General features: G+C 34.8%; 1 protein-coding gene across 1 annotated transcript; it reads right to left on the bottom strand.

The window, feature by feature from the left end:
• Positions 1–27: 27 nt before the first annotated feature.
• YUC11 (Flavin-binding monooxygenase family protein) lies at positions 28–10,929 on the bottom strand. Its single transcript, XM_082918557.1, has 6 exons — positions 10,805–10,929; positions 3,977–3,983; positions 2,668–3,162; positions 1,529–1,762; positions 327–449; positions 28–234 (listed from the first exon to the last, which is right to left on the bottom strand). The coding sequence occupies exons 1-6, from the start codon at positions 10,927–10,929 to the stop codon at positions 28–30; spliced, it is 1,191 nt and encodes a 396-aa protein (XP_082774683.1).
• Between the last annotated feature and the right edge of the window lie 7,118 nt (positions 10,930–18,047).

Raw genomic sequence — 18,047 nt, 5'->3', positions numbered from 1 at the left:
CATTAAAGGGGTGCACATTTAGGAAAATTATAATCTTAGGATACTAGGATTAATTAACTGAAGCAAATCAAAATTATGTTTGATATCTTTAGCAATGTTTTGTGCATCGTTTGAAATGCCAAACAATCCCATCCCTGCAAATCCAACGCAGTAAAGACCTTTCTCCCCTTTCCAGTGATTTGGAACTTTTCGTTTGGGCATCCCATCTTCGTTGAAAAGGTCTCCTTTGTCATCCTGCTTTAGACGTTAAAAATCCGCTTGTTAAAACCTTATTTTCAATATTTATATATAATTTTTTACACAATGTGATTGAATTTTAAAAGTACCTTGAGCCATTTTCGAATTGTGCTTTTGTAGCCAGTTGCAAAAACAATAGCATCAAATCGCTTTATCTTGCCACTTGCAAATTCAATGTTATCTCCATCTATTGTAGTTATAGATGGCATAATCTGATAATCATAATCACATCATAAGAAAGTAATTAACTTTGAACGAGCATTGTATTATTCAAAATTTTCATTTCTTTTCTTGATTTTTTTCCTCTCCTACTTTTAGATACTATTACTTTCTAAGTCATGACACAATGTTATGTAGTTACATTATTAATAAGCGGGACAAGAGATGTAAGTATGTGTAACATTTTATATTACAATTTGGATTGTTCTTCTCCCATAATTCTATGTTGTGCTAAACATTTTATAAAAATTTGTCTTAGTAAAACAAATTCCTTATACAAAATTTTCCATCAAAATGATATGTAAATGATATTCTTGAAACTACAAGTCACCTTGCCCTTTGTTTTCCTAAATAAAGTGATACAACTCAAGTTTAGCAGATCATTTTGGATTAAAAAAATACTTTTATCTATAAAAAAAAAAAAAAAATGATAAAGTTCACCTGCAACTTACATGGCAAAGTTGCAATAAAGTTTACAAAAAAATTAAATTGTGCGCTTGTCACATATGGCATGGGACAAATACTCTTTATTTATTTATTTTTTGAGGGGGATCGAAACATTACAACATTTAGCCTCTGTTTGGTAAGTTGGTTTTCAAGGTTTTTTGGCTATTTTAGCCACAAAAAACAAAATAGACTATTTTAGCCATAACAAACAAAACATCACATCCAACCTATAATCATTACATTCTTCTCTCACAAAAAAAGTCAAAAAAGTCAAAAAGTCAAAAAGCCCTTCCCAAACCAAACTTTTTAGCCCAGGCTAAAATAGTCAAAAAAGCCAAAAAGCCAAAAAGCCAACCTACTTCCCAAACCAAGCCTTAATATGCTTAAAGTAGTAAAGTAAAAAGTTCATTATTATGTTAAGACTTGTCAACTTTTAGCGAATGTCATTTTATACCATTCAAGTATAAAAATATATCACTTTTATCCTTTCTAGATCACTTTTAAAAAAAAGATGTATTTGTATAATTTTCATTGTTGAAGGGATAAATATGTACAACAAGTGGATACAGTGATATTCATTAAAACTTGGGAGGGTCTCAATGGAATTAACTCTAAAATAAAGTACCTGAATTTGTCCAGTCTTAATTTTGCCGATGGTCCCAACATCAATGACTGGAGATCGACCTGTGGTTCCTTTGATATAAAATGGACCTTCCTTCGGCATTGGAAGCCCATATTGAGACAGATCTCCATATTTTAATTTGCTTAAGAATATAACCGTCTTGTCCACAATATCACATGCAAAGAACTTCAACAAGTACATTCCCATTTGTACCATTTCCTTTGTGAGCACATGTACCTGAAACAACAACAACAACAAAAGTAAATTACCTTAAAGAGAATCCATTGAAAACAGTGCAAACAGAAATTAGTTTTTATGATTTTTTATTATACCCATTTCATTTATGTCTATATTTAAAATCCAAAAAAATAGCAAAAGAAATTATACATGGATGTATATAATAATCAAATATTTTGCTTATTTCGATTTCTGATGAGAAGTGGAGATTTTCATTTTAAGGTCGCAACGTAATACAAAAAATCAATATTAAAATTTAAATTTAAATTAATTTGTCATTATGAATTTCAAAATCTCTAACAAAATCATTATAGACTTATCTTTCATTTTGAGCGAGACTCATATACCAAACTATAATTAGTGAAAGTGTTTTCTAGATAATTTCTTCTAGTAAGGTTATAAATATTATATATATATATATATATATATATATATGTATTTCAATACTGTGTGCGATTATGTTAAAACGTATGCATTTATTATTAAATTAACTTGTCATTATGAATTTCAAAATCTCTAAAAAAAATCATTATGGACTTATCTTTCATTTTGAGCGAGACTCATATACCAAACTATAATTAGTGAAAGTGTTTTCTAGATAGTTTCTTCTAGTAAGGTTATAAATATTATATATATATACATATATGTATTTCAATGCTGTGTGCGATTATGTTAAACATATGTATTTATTATTTTTATATTATTATAGGTATCATGAAAAATCTTTGTGACTCTTGAATTACACTTAGAATAAAGTACCACACGCTAATCAAGATAATTTAAGGACTATAACTCTTTCATGATCATTTTCATGAAAAAAAAATTTATGATTCCTAACTTTTCGAGAGAGAGAGAGAGAGAGAGAGAGAGAGAGAGAGAGAGAGAGAGAGAGAGAGGGGGTATACAGGGCTACGAGCACAAATAGACGTTCGAGCGTCCCAATTAGACAGATCATACGCGATCTCCATACCAGAATTCCCACACCCAACAACCAATACATCTTTACCACTAAACTTCGCTCCATTCTCATACTGGCAAGAATGCAACACCTTCCCTCGAAAATCACCCAGCCCATCAACTTCTGGAACAAAACCCTCACTATTCTCACCCGTCGCAACAACAAGAAACTCCCCAACATACACTTCTTCAGCATCATCAACCCCGTTCAAAACCCCAAATTTTGCCACCACATACCACTTTCTATCAGCCTCATTGTACGATGCAGACTCGACAGATCGGCCGTACAATGGGTTGACATTAAAATGGGACACATAGTTATCTAAATAATGTATGAAGCCATTCTTGGACACAAATGTGGGCTCATCGCATGGGAAAGGAAAATTGGGAAGTTGACAATATTGCTTTGCTAAGTGAAGCTTTAAGCGATCATAAGACCTTTTCTTCCAGAGAGAGTGTTAGTAATGGGCGCCCATGTGGCATGACCATTTAAATTTAACATTTGATCCTTATCCAAATAGGTTTTGATTTTGAAATCAAACCTATTTAGGATAACCACTCTTGAAACAGACGTTATCAGTTTGAACTGATATAGATAGATATAATATATATTAGATATTATCTGTATCTTAACTGATATGGATAGATATTATAATATATTAAATATCTGATATGGTTATGGGTAATCTGTGAAAGAGGAAAAACAACGTAGTCTGTTTTTCTACCCACATTCTGACTCTCTCCCAAAAAATACACAACGATCAAGTCTTTGACACTGTGGTTAGTGTGGGTGATATTCAATCTGTGATATCACTCCACTGCTGGGTTGGTTCATCAAGAAGTTTCCTGGAAGCACGTGATTTATCCAAGAAGGTTCTATCATCAAGAAGGTATAATCTGATCATTTTAATCCGCTGCATATTCTGTATATTTTTTTGAGTTTACATTGGTATCAGAGCCTGTTAATGGATATTTTCGTGTTTTCCTCATGTGTATACTTTTATATGTATATGTATGTATTATACACATGAATATTTGTAGAAAATTTTTTTTTTCTGATTAGGAGCATAAAAATATTTTTTTTATGTTCATTAATGCCTTTTTTCATATCATAAATAGTTTTATTTTGAAAAAAGGAGTCCGGCAGTACGAAAATCGGACCAGAAAACACCCTGGAAGGCGGCGCGTGGCCTGCACGCGCCACCTGACGAAGTGGACCGTTTCCACGCGCCTCCACGCGCAGCCACGCGCCTCCACGCGCCAGCTGCTCACCCGACGCGCTTGCACGCGCTCTCACGCGCGCGTCAGCGGCGCAGTCACGCGCGGGCCCTCCGCGCCACGCACGCGCGCCGTGCGCTGAGCCGCGAGCCGAGCCGCGCGCTGAGCCGCGAGCCGAGCCGCGCGCTGAGCCGTGAGCCGAGCCTTGAGCCGAGCCGCGTGCTGAGCCGCGCCGTTTTCCTCGGCTGGCTTGGCTGCTGGCGATTAGGCACTGTTTGTTTTGTTTTTAATTCTGAACTGCGTTAAATGATCATAATTAATTCATTACATATTTGTTTTATGCGTGGCTTATACTGTTAGACTCAGAATTAATTTTTCTACATTCTGTAAAATTTTGAAAATTTTCAGAAAATATAAATTATTTTTCCTGTGTTAATAATTCATTTTTTATGCTTTAAAATGATTCTGGTATTGCATAAATAATTTTCTGGGGCTGAAATATTTATTGTAGACTTCTGAAAGGTTTTATTATTTACTGGTAATATTGTCTCATTTTATCAGTTTCTGGATTTTTTATTTCTAATTTTATGTGTATTTATTAGTCATTTAAAATTCCAGAATATTTCAGAAAAATTTCAGAATATTTCAGAACAATGTACATTTTAATTATGGCATAATCTGAATATTGTTTCTGTTTACTAGTTTCTGGATTTTTTATTTCTAATTTTATGTGTGTTTAATTAGTTATTTAAAATTCCAGAAAATTTCAGAAAATTCCAGAAAATTTCAAAAAGGATGTACACTTTAATTATGGCATAATCTGCATATTAAATACAACATTTTTTTTGGTTTTTTTAATATGTTGCAATTAAAGCATGATTATTTATTTATTTATTTATTTGAATTCCATCATTAAATATAGCATGAGTTGTTTGTAAATTTATATTGAGATGCTATTGTATGGAATTTATCATGCTTTGTATATGCCATAAATAGTGGGAGATTGTTTGATTATTTTTTGCGCATGGAATGAAATTAAATTTTGATAATTATCACTAGAGGCGCAAGAGATGATTACGAGCATAGCAAATTTTCGATCTTGAGACATGTGTAAAATTATCATTATTTAATTTAGATTCTTTTTGCTGCAAAATATTTTGTTTTGTGTTGCTATCATTAATATCCCCTGCGCATTTTTATTTACTCTGTATGTAGAAATGGCTGCTAAGTCAGTGGTGGCAGACTTAACTAAGGGAGAGAAATTGGATGGCGACAATTATGACATATGGCGCCGTAAGATCCAATACCTCCTCAATGAGCAAGAAGTGTTGACCACACTTGAACAAGTGATGGTTGAGCCAGAGCAGGGCAATACAGCTCAACATCGTCGTGATCTTGAAGCCTTTCAGACTTGGCGTAACAAAGATCGGTGTGCGCGCTTTACTATGTTGAGCAGCATGCACAACGACTTGATTAGTGAGTTTGAGCATTGCCCGACTGCATTTGAGATGTGGGAAGCTCTCAAGCAAAAGTTTGGTATTACCTCTTTGGCAAAGCTACGTGGGCTGACTATGAAGTTTGACTCATATCAGAAAAGGGCGCATCACTCGATGAAGCAGCATTTGAGAGTCATGTCAGCCATGATACGTGAGCTTGCGGCTGCTGGGCATAATTTGACTCAAGAGCAGCAAGTACAGGCTGTGATACGCTCTCTGCCAAATTCTTGGGAGCAGATGAAGCAGAACATGATGCATAATGAGAGTGTGAAAACATTCGAAGACATATCGCGTCATTTGGAGCTAGAGGCTGAGCGCCTTGAGGCGGCTAAGTCTGATGGTTCTGCTATGGTGGTTGAGTCAAGCTCACGTAGGACTTCTCAGTTCAAACGTGGAAAAGCAAAAGGTGCCCCCAAGAAGCAAGCAGCGGCTGCGCTTAAGCCCAATGGCGCTAGAAATTTCAAGCGTAGGGGCAAGAGAGGTGGTAAGAAGGCAAAGGCTAAATTGACATGCTTTAACTGTAACAAAGAAGGACACTTCGCTCGGGATTGCCCTGAGCAGAAGAAGGTACTCCCTTACTTAATTTCTCGCATTCAATGCTTTGTGTCTAGTCAAGCATTAATTGCTCATTCTCCTCATTTTTGGGTTGTAGACTCCGGAGCAACAGACCACATCGCGAGGGACAGAGTAGGGTTCGTTGAGTATCGTCGAGTACCTGCTGGGAGCAGAAAAGTTTACATGGGGAACGAGTCCAGTGTGGAGGTGCTTGGCATTGGCACATTCAAGCTGGAAATGCGACGAGGGCGCACCTTGTATCTTCATGATGTTCTTTATGCTCCGGATATTCGGCGAAACTTAGTTTCAGTTATTAGCATGATGAGCCTTGGTTTTAGCTTTTGTTTTGAGAATAATGGTGTTAGCATTTATTTGGGAACAATTTTTTATGGTTTTGGTTATCTTTCAAATGGTTTTTTAGTTTTGGATGTGGATGATTCTAGTATTAATAAAAATGCCAATGGATCTATTTCTAATATTGCATCTTTTTGTGATAATGATTCTATGAGATGGCATGCTAGATTAGGCCACATAGGGCAAGACAGGATGACTAGATTGGCTAGAGAAGGTCTTTTAGGCCCACTCGCTAGAGTCACTTTGCCTACTTGTGAGCACTGTCTTGCTGGAAAGGCAACAAGAAAACCATTTGGGAAAGCCATAAGGGCATCTATCCCATTGCAACTTATTCATTCTGATATATGTGGACCAATGAATGTGAGGGCAAGGCATGGAGCCCCCTATTTCATCACATTTATAGATGATTGCACACGTTTTGGTCATGTCTATCTGATTTCTCACAAGTCAGAAGCATTGGATTGCTTTAGACGGTATGTTAATGAGGTTGAGAATCAATTAGACAAGAGCATTAAAGCTCTAAGGACTGACCGAGGACGTGAGTATCTATCTGAGCAATTTAAAGTGCTCTGTGAGGAAAAAGGAGTTATCAGGCAATTGACAATTCCTAGAACTCCGCAACAAAATGGTGTAGCGGAGAGAAGGAATCGCACATTGCTTGACATGGTTAGATCAATGATGGCGCAAGCTAATCTTCCAATTTCTTATTGGGGAGATGCTTTGTTGACTGCTGCCTACGTCCTTAACCGTGTGCCCTCCAAATCAGTTCCTTCCACCCCATATGAGATGTGGACTGGCAAAAAGCCTGATTTGGGCAATTTGCGACCTTGGGGTTCGGCAGCTTACATACACAACGCTTCTCATAAGTTTGGGAAGTTGGGCCCTAGAGGAAAGAAGTGTATCTTCATTCGCTATAGTGAGCATTCTAAGGGCTATGTGTTTGTTGGGGAGCATCCGGATGGAAGTGTGACTGAAATTGAGTCACGAGATGTGGATTTCCTAGAGGAGGATTTCCCTAGCAGAGGTGAGGTAACCAGAGAAGTAGAATTCTACGAGATGGAGGATCTACTTGAAGGCGCACCTAGTAGCTTAGTAGAGAATGAGGAAATAATTCCTCAAGCTCCTAGGGACAGTGGGAGCGATCTACCTACCCATGGATTAGATCCAATGGATGAGGATTCTCAGGATTCTCAACTACGTAGAAGCAAACGTGGAGCTATACCCCGTCGTCGTTTTGAGATTGAAGGGGAAGCATTCATGATTGCTCCGAGTGATGAGATGGAGCCTAAGAATCTCAAAGAGGCTCTCTCATCCCCTGCTAGTAAAGAATGGAGTACTGCAATGGAAGAAGAAATAGAGTCTATGAAGAAAAATCATGTCTGGGACTTGGTTGATTTGCCGCTAGGGCGCAAGACTATCGGGAACAAATGGGTTCTCAAAATCAAGCGCAAGGCGGATGGTTCCATAGAAAGGTATAAGGCTCGCCTAGTGGCGAAAGGTTACACCCAACGAGAGGGTGTGGACTATGAGGAAACTTTTTCACCAGTTGTAAGGTTTGCCTCTATTCGCCTAATCCTGGCCATAGTAGCTCAGTTGGACTTAGAGCTATATCAGATGGACGTTAAAACTGCATTTCTCAATGGAGAATTGGATGAAGAGATCTATATGGATCAACCAGAAGGCTTTGTGGCAGTAGGTCAGGAGCGCAAAGTTTGCAAGCTTCAACGATCTATTTATGGCTTAAAGCAATCATCCAGACAGTGGAATCTGAGATTTCATCGAGCCATTGTTTCAAATGGGTTTACGATGATTGATGAAGATCACTGTGTGTACGTTAAGCGGTCCAAGGACATTTTTCTGATATTGTCATTATATGTAGATGACATATTATTGGCTGGAAATGACAAGGAGATGATTGTCGCCACTAAAATGTGGTTGTTCTCTACATTTGAAATGAAGGACATGGGTGAGGCGAGTTATGTGCTCGGTGTTAAGATCCTTAGGGATCGCTCTAGGAGACTTCTTGGTTTGTCTCAAGAGACTTACATTAAGACTATTCTAGAGCGGTTCCAGATGCAGAGCTGCAAACCCATTGACACTCCTGTTGCAAAAGGCGAGAGCCTAAGCCTTGATATGGGTCCTAAGACTCAAGAAGAAAATGAAAAGATGGCCCGTGTTCCCTATGCAAATGCTGTTGGAAGCTTGATGTATGCTATGATGTGTACACGTCCTGACATTTGCTATGCAGTCGGATTGGTGAGTCGTTACCAATCCAACCCAGGACCAGCTCATTGGAAAGCAGTTAAGAGGATATTACGATATCTTAGAGGAACTGCAGATTACACACTTTGCTACCAGAGTTCAGATCTACATCTAGTTGGCTATTGTGATGCTGACTGGGGAGGAGACCTAGATGAGCGTAAGTCTACTTCAGGATATGCTTTTATGCTTAGCGATGGTGCTATTTCTTGGAGCAGTAAGAAGCAATCCTGCATCGCCTTATCGACCATGGAGGCTGAGTTTGTGGCTTGTTCATCTGCCGTTCAGGAAGCCGTGTGGTTGAGGAGATTCCTTCAGCATTTGGATGTTGTCACACACACTTCAGATCCTGTGACTATCCATTGTGACAGCATGGCTGCACTCGCTTACGCTAAGGATCCTAAATACCATGGCAGAACCAAACACATTGATGTGAGGTCCAATTTTATCAGAGATATTTTGGCGCAGAAAGAAGTGATCCTGGAGCACATCCCTACAAGTCGCATGGTTGCGGACCCTTTGACTAAGCCCATTGCTAGAGATGTTTATCTTACTCATGTTAGGGCTTTAGGACTACGTAGGTGGTGATTTTTTATGTGTATTCAGTTGAACTCTTTTTTTTTTTTTTTTTTGGGGATATTAATGCCATTAGTATTCATACTTGTTTCTATCACACATTTATGTTTACTACTTTTAGTAATGGTTTGTGAATTAGCATACACAAAACAATTAAATTGATGTTAGCAGGCAAGATTGGCTCACTCACACGAGCAATCGCCCTTAGCGCTGGGTAGCGAGTAAGGATGAGACTAGAAGCTAAAATTATCCACTAGCTATGTCGCCTTGGTTGGATCCAAGATGAGGTCTTGTTAGAGACCGGCCATGGATATGAGAGTACCCACTTTTCCATGATATGTCTGTTATGGATAGCCAGATGCGAGATCTCATTTGATGCCTAAGAGGCGAGCAAATAGAGAATTCGAGTTAGACGCTAGGAAGCGACTCGTGCGCTTAAGAGCGACTAGACTAAGATCTGTATGGTGTGTGAGTTTAACATCACTCTTTAGAAGAGTAACTCCACTATAACATGCATTCATACTGCATGTGCTTATCGACCCGTTAGCGAGGTGAAAGAATGGATCCCTGCTTCTTCACCGTGTGAGTCCTAAAAGTCATTTTTTCCTAAATGACTTCACTTTGTGCCTTTTTGTGACCTTTGACTATGTCATAAGATGAGGAGTTGATGTTCAGCTACTTTGGTATGTTGCCTGCGGTCATGTATGATTCGGCTTTAAGGGACATTACTGGGAAAGCGGTCAATTTCAAATTGAATGATATGAGGGTGAAGGGAAGATCATCTAGTTCTACATCTCTGCTCTATATTCACTGTCGACAACTCACATCGCTCTTTATAGGATGCTGATTGGGTGTGAATATAATGCGGGACCTAGGAGAGTCAAACATGCTCTTTGAGGGATTAGAGATGTTTTTGGACTGATGTAGCTAGATGGGTCTGGGTACATGAGACACTATTTCTGTTCTTTTTGGGTTGATGTCTCTATACTGACTCATGTTGAGTTTCTAGTATAGAGCTCCCACTTGCAGGTGTTCTCAGCGGTCGCACGGTGCATTGGCTAGTATGAGATTGTTCGTTTTTGGGGAGATTGAGATAGAGATGTGGCAGTGTCATGCCAACTCATGTGCGAGTGGGAGATGTTAGTAATGGGCGCCCATGTGGCATGACCATTTAAATTTAACATTTGATCCTTATCCAAATAGGTTTTGATTTAGAAATCAAACCTATTTAGGATAACCACTCTTGAAACAGACGTTATCAGTTTGAACTGATATAGATAGATATAATATATATTAGATATTATCTGTATCTTAACTGATATGGATAGATATTATAATATATTAAATATCTGATATGGTTATGGGTAATCTGTGAAAGAGGAAAAACAACGTAGTCTGTTTTTCTACCCACATTCTGACTCTCTCCCAAAAAATACACAACGATCAAGTCTTTGACACTGTGGTTAGTGTGGGTGATATTCAATCTGTGATATCACTCCACTGCTGGGTTGGTTCATCAAGAAGTTTCCTGGAAGCACGTGATTTATCCAAGAAGGTTCTATCATCAAGAAGGTATAATCTGATCATTTTAATCCGCTGCATATTCTGTATATTTTTTTGAGTTTACAGAGAGGCACAACAATCTTCTCTCTCTAGAACTATGTTGGGTATGGAGAGAAGGTTGAGACATGCAGAGGTTGCTATGCCTGCTGGCCCTGCACCTACTATGATCACCACTGTTTCTTGTGCCATATTCACTCTTATGTTGTGTACGTTACTGAGACTATATGGCTCAATTTATATTGTTGTGTGTAGGTTGCAGAAACTTTAAATGTATAAACTCTATTTATACTGTTGTGTGGTTAGAAAATCCAAAGGACATTAAAGTACAGATTAGAACAAAATAAATTCAATTGGGATAAAATAATGCTATATGTACCAAGTAGTATACTAATTAGTGTAACAATTGGTGATAGTCACATAATTTCAGAGGTTTTGGGATTTATAATATAATTAATGAGTGAGGTCAATAATAATGTTATAACTAATATTGGTAGTTAATACACTTATCGGTGCAGGCAGCGCCACCGATTGGGATAATGGTGTTATTTAATGCAATTTATATTACTATTTATAATTTTTGTTTTGTTTTGTTTTGTTTTTTATTTCTTAAATTTTGAGAGTATGTGACAAAGTGTTTTAGAGCTCTTTTGGCATTAATTAATATAGTCAATTTTTTTGTGTTGAGACTTTTTTAGCCTGATTTTTTTAGCCTCGTTTGATTTTTGTTTTGGGACTTTTTTGACTTTTGTAAGAAAAAAAATGTAATAATTATGGATAAAAAGTAGTATTTTGTCTTATTCATTTTTGTAGTCAATTTTGTCTTTTTGTGATTATTTAGCCCCAACATGAATGCCAAACCGAGGCTTAGACAAGTTTTAATTATAGCTTATGACACAGAATTAACATAAATAAACTGACAAAATGGTATTTTTAACTTTTAATCTTAAACTATTGAGAAGTATTACTTTAATCCCTAAATAAATAAAATAAAATAAAAAAGGTAAATTACACTTTGCTCCCTTACACTTTGCACCAAATCTCAATTTAGCTCCTACATATGAAATCATGACAGTCAACCCCTTGCATTTCTAGGTAAATCTCACTTTAATCCTTGCACATGAAATTGTGACAGTCAACCCTCTGTACATTTGCTCAAATCTCACTTTGATCTGTATACAAGTGTCAATATCCCTCTTCTGTTACTTCATTTTTTAATCTTTAACAAAATCCACTCAAGTGACAAAAATGTGATTACGAAATGAGAGTAAGAGAGGAAAATCATCCATATTTTTCACCAATACAGTTCGTCTTACGTGATAAGCACGTAAAAGTTATATAACACAATATATATATATATATATATATGTTCATATGCTAAAAATTGAGACGAAGAGACAAAAAAATAGAAATTTTGAAATTAAAAAAAAATTTCCACAAAGAAACCAAAGAAAAAAGGAAGATGAATAAACAAAAAGATTGTGTTACCGTAAAAGATAGAGTTTCGTGATTTCAATTTATACAAAACCCTAATTCATCTTCTTAATTGTTCACAATCTGTGTTTTGTTTTAATCTAATACAGTCATAATTTGATGTAAATTTTGAGACAAAGTGTCTATTGGTGGAAATGTAGATGATTTTCATCTCATACTCTCATGTCGTAATCACATTCTTGTCACATGACTAAATTCTGTTAAAGATTTAAACAATTGAGTAACAGAAAGAAAACATTGGCATGTAGAGACCAAAGTAAGATTTGACCAAAAATACAAGGGTTGTCTGCCACAATTTCATATGTAAGGACCAAAGTGAGATTTGATAAGAAGTACAGGGACTGTCATGATTTCATTTGTAGAAGCTAAAGTGAGATTTAGTGCAAAGTGCCGGGATACAAAGTGTAATTTATTCATAAAAAATTTAAAAAATAGACTCGCTAAAGTATTGAGAAGAATCACTTTGGCCCCTCTAAACTATAAAATAGTACAATTGGACCCCCTAAACTATTGAAAAGTATCACTTCGACTACTTCCATTAGAAGGTCCAATTGGTACATTTTTACAATTAAGGGGGTCTATTTGTCTGCTTTTATAGTTTAGGAGATAAAGTGATATTTTTCGATAATATAAGGGATCTATTTATACGTTTTTATAATTTAAGGTGTCAAAATGACACTTCTCAATAATTTAGGAGGTTTTCACCTAAATATTAATCCTGTAAGTAATTGACTGATGCCTTGCGATGCAGAAAAAATTAAGAGGAAAATTCAATTCAATGTATCGAACAATCTTTCCAAATATTAAAGACTTCTTTTGTTTTTTTTAATGTGAAGTGGGGCCTACTAAAATTAGTAACCACTTTGGTGGCAACTTTTCCTAGTTAGTAGAACGGCTGATCTGATGCTTATCTATAGTTATTTTCATTTTCTTTTCTTCTCCTTTTATTTGATTGCATCAATAAATTGATTTTTAAATGATTTAAGAAAAAATAAAATAAAAGGATGCAACAATTAGCATGCTAGAGTTGGAGAATGATAGTTCAGTCATTTAACACCTGTTTGATTATTTGTCCAAAGAATTGGATAAATGGTAAAAATGAAGTTAATTATTAAAAATATAACGGACAATACCATTAATTGGCGAGCCGTTTAATCAGAATATTCTGGGTAAGTAACCAATTAGTTAACCAATTTTTTTAAGATGAAGAACTGCAATCTATATATCCATCTCATTTTTTGAATAAATTTCAAAGTGAATTTTCATGGTCCTTAGCGTTTTTTTTAAGGAAACAACAATGATAAATGCATTGCAAATGTATGCAAAGAAAGGTGCCCAAAACCTAAATAAAAACCAAGCAAGAGTGAGGTGTTTATTTTTTTTGAAAAAAAATAACCAAAGGGAAAAAAATAAATAAAATAAAAAATGGAGAAGATAACTTAAGGGAAAAAGATAAGAAAAAAATCCCTTCGGATTAGGTTGCCACAAGCATTTATTTTCCATGCATCTTTGACTATTAAATTTGGGGTTTATTTCACTTTTTAATTGTTAAATTTGGGATTAGGTTGCCACAAGCATTTATTTTCCATGCATCTTTGACTATCTACTTAATTTTTGAATTGTTAATTGAATCTAGTAAGTTTTTAAAGTATTTAAATCAAAATTTACATAGTTCTTGAACTATAAATTGACTATTAAATCCTAAAATATTTCATTCAAACCTGTTTAGTTTATGGAAGAATTATAAAAATAAAATATAATGTCATAAGTATTATAAATTAATAAAAGTTGCAATCTAATTAAAATTTTACCAACCAACCAACCAACCAACTAACAAAATCAAGCGTCAAATCCCATCAAATGAAGAACCTAATTAAAATTTTATTCTAGGAAAACCTCAAATTTCTATTCTGTGTTTAAAAAATGAGAGCATCAGTTTTTCCAGTGAATTTTGTTTATAAGGTTAAAGGCAAATATCAATAGCACTTTTTTACTGATATTCTATATTAACTATTCACCTACTTTTATCTAGTATTATATGTAAGATTTCATTTATAATTTCTAAATAAAATTCGCCCAAAACCTAAATAAAAACCAAGCAAGAGTGAGGTGTTTATTTATCTTTTATTTAAAAAAAAAAAAAAAAACAAACGGGAAAAAAGAAAAAAAAAATGGAGAAGATAACTTAAGGGAAAAAGATAAGAAAAAAATCCCTTCAGATTAGGTTGCCACAAGCATTTATTTTCCATGCATCTTTGACTATTGAATTTGGAGTTTATTTCACTTTTTACTTTTGAACTATTGTAAAATTGTCTATTTAATTTTCAGATTTCTAATTGAATCTATTAAGTTTTTAAAGTATATAATGTTAACATAAATTTCAGAATATAAACCTTACACTTTGGATCATTTACCATGCGTATTATCAAGAAATCAAGACAAAATGACATACCTGAATCCATTGATGAACGGTTAAACGGAAGCGTGATTATCAATGAACTCTTTGTTATTGATTATGTTATTGCCTTCTCATCCTTTCCCCTTTGGTGCCTTATGTTTCTCCTTGAGAGGATTTAGAAAGAAAAATGGCAGTGTTCTTTTCCACTTGGGAAGGAATAGGGACCATAACCTTTTAAAGGTTGTAATTGGTTTTCAAAACTGAAAGGTTGTGGAAGTTTAAAAGGAATGAAAACTAACTTTAACCATTATTGGTTTTAATTTCTATTTCTGCCCCTCATAGAAATAGAAATTATGCAACTAGTATCTACACATTAGGTCCATAACACATATACCCTTAAGCCTATTAACTAAATTGAATCACTTAAATTATAGGCTTCTTATAAATGATAACACCACATTTAATTATGTGGTCCCATTGAGACATTATCTAACAATCTCCCACTGGACCACATATGTATCCTGAAAAATGTGCTTAACTTTAGTGAGCTCAGAAATTTGTTATCATAACTTGAGGGTATCCAAACAATCTTGTCCATTAACTATATTAATATAGGATCAAAGCGGTCTTCGTTACATCAATCGTAACTCCACCCACCAATGGTCACGTATACTAATACAGCTAAATGACATACATCAATCATGGATGCGTAGCATGGAAATTACATGTGATGTGATCCATACATGCCTATTTACAACTGGTCCTACTTAACTTTATTGAGATCAATACTTCACAATACGTAACAGAGCGTAATAAACTGAATATTTCATTTCTGCAGAAATTAATCTAATTACATAGATAAAACTCAAGGCTGACATAAAGCAGCAATATAAATACAAACTCCCACTAAACCAGAATGTTCTCAAATAGAACAACTCCCATCTAAGCAGTGTGCTCATGAAAGACCTTGGGTGGTAGTCCCTTCGTAAGTGGATCCGCTATCATGGAGTTTGTCCCAATGTGCTCTATGGAAATCTGTCCACTCTGCACTCTTTCTTTTACAACTAGGAACTTGATATCAATATGCTTTGATTTTGTCGAGCTCCTGTTGTTATTGGAATATAAAACTGCAGACTTATTGTCACAATATAACTTAAGTGGTCTTGCAGTGCCTTATATTCTTCATTCATGGCTTCTATCCACTTATGAGAGTTGGAACTTTCCATGGCTTGACGAAAGTTGATTGGATCATCTTTCGACATTCCATTTTCTACCTCATGTTCCTGGAGATATACAATATAATCATCTGAAAATGCAAATCTCCTTTCTTTGGTGGATCGCCTTAATGGCACAGATTCTTGAGGTTGAGGTTGTAAAGTTTGTTCTTCAGGAACAATTACCTCATCTTGAATGGGGGTTTGAACTATATTATCTTGAACAACATTGTCTGGTTGAGGATCCGAAATTACTTCTCGAGCAATGACAGGTATAGGAACCCGTGATTGGTCAAAAGTAGTAGTAGGAAGTGGGATTACTCCTGCTTCCTCCTCAAAGACAATGTCTCTAACTGGATTTCTCCTCCCAAACTCAACATCCTCAAAATACCTAGCATAACATTAATACCAAGCCTTTGGGTAGTGATATTAACTGTAAGTGGTATTCTTGTTGTAATGATCAAACATTGACAATAAGTTATGTCAAATAACAAATCTATCTTTTGATGGATTTATTATTCACATTAGCTTTTCTTGACAATTGGCACATGTTTATCACCACAAAATGTGTATGTAATTCTGCCAAGTCTTAATCATGTCTTTGGACCGATAAATACCTGCATGAGATACACAGACATGAACTTCAAAACATTCCATATAAAACAATCTAGACAAGAGAGATCACTTTTGTGACATCTTGTTTGAATTGACTTATATTGAGAGTGTTAGAAAATTAAATTTCTGTAGACGTTGTATGAAATTACATTAAATTTAAAGATTTCTAAATTTGTGACCCCGTATATGTTATATAATCTGCAGCAATTCCAATTATATATATACATATATAAATAGAATTGACGGGTCCAAAAAACAAATAGTTTTTTTTTTATGATGTTCAAAATTAAACCGATCAAATCGCAAGATATATCTATATATATATAAATACATGATGTTCATCCATTTGAGAGAAAAAAAAAAAAAAAAAAAAAAAACTGCCCACCGAATCATTTTACAATTCCAGAAAACAGATTGCCATTTTCACAGAACAAAACAGGAAAAAACAGAATTTACATCCATAAGAAAATTCAGAATTTGATTCCAGGAAACTAAATAGAATGAATAAAGCATATCAATTCTGATAAGACACATGATATGCATGCTCTGATACCAATTGTTAACATAAATTTCAGAACATAAACCTTACACTTTGGATCATTTACCATGTGTATTATCAAGAAATCAAGACAAAATGACATACCTGAATCCATTGATGAACGGTTAAACGGAAGCGTGATTATCAATGAACTCTTTGTTATTGATTATATTATTGCCTTCTAATCCTTTCCCCTTTGGTGCCTATGTTTCTCCTTGAGAGGATTTAGAAAGAAAAATGGCAGTGTTCTTTTCCACTTGAGAAGGAATAGGGACCATAACCTTTTAAAGGTTGTAATTGGTTTTCAAAACTGAAAGGTTGTGGAAGTTCAAAAGGAATGAAAACCAACTTTAACCATTATTGGTTTTAATTTCTATTTTTACCCCTCATAGAAATAGAAATTATACAACTAGTATCTACACATTAGGTCCATAACACATATACCCTTAAGCCTATTAACTAAATTGAATCACTTAAATTGTAGGCTTCTTATAAATGATAACACCACATTTAATTATGTGGTCCCATTGAGACATTATCTAACATATAAATCAAAATTTATTTAGTCCCTAAATTATAAATTGACTATTAAATTCTAAAAATATTTAATTCAAACCTATTTAATTTATGGAAGAATTATAAAAAGAAAATATAAGGTCATAAGTATTATAAATTAGTAAAAGTTCCAATCTAATTAAAATTTTATCAACCAACCAACCAACTAACAAAATCAAGCGTCCAGTCTCATCAAATGAAGAATTCAATTAAAATTTTATTCTAGAAAAACCTCAAATTTCTATTCTATCTTTAAAAAATGGGGGTGTCAGTTCTTCTAGTGAATTTTATTTACAAGGTTAAAGGTAATTATCAGTAGTACTTTTTTACTGATATTCTACCTTAACTATTCGTGTACATTTATCTAGTATTATATGTAAGATTTCATTTATAATTTCTACTAGATTGTCTGTATGTTTTTGGTTAAGTTTTCTTAATAATTTATGTAATATTATTATTTGTAACGACATGTTTTTATTTAAATTATCTGATTCTA

This window comes from Camellia sinensis, chromosome 3, assembly GCF_055761805.1.
Source record: "Camellia sinensis isolate YWXY chromosome 3, ASM5576180v1, whole genome shotgun sequence".
Classification (NCBI taxonomy): domain Eukaryota; kingdom Viridiplantae; phylum Streptophyta; class Magnoliopsida; order Ericales; family Theaceae; genus Camellia; species Camellia sinensis.
Note: the sequence above shows the minus strand (reverse complement) of the source record. Positions and strands in the feature narration are given on the sequence as shown.

Coding starts and splice junctions, on each gene's coding strand:
- YUC11 (XM_082918557.1), bottom strand. CDS start 10,929: ATGGCACAAGAAACAGTGGTGATCATAGTAGGTGCAGGGCCAGCAGGC. Junction 1,763..2,667: donor CTATTTGTGCTCGTAGCCCT/GTATACCCCCTC, acceptor TTGTTGTTTCAG/GTACATGTGCTCACAAAGGA. Junction 235..326: donor CAATTCGAAAATGGCTCAAG/GTACTTTTAAAA, acceptor CGTCTAAAGCAG/GATGACAAAGGAGACCTTTT.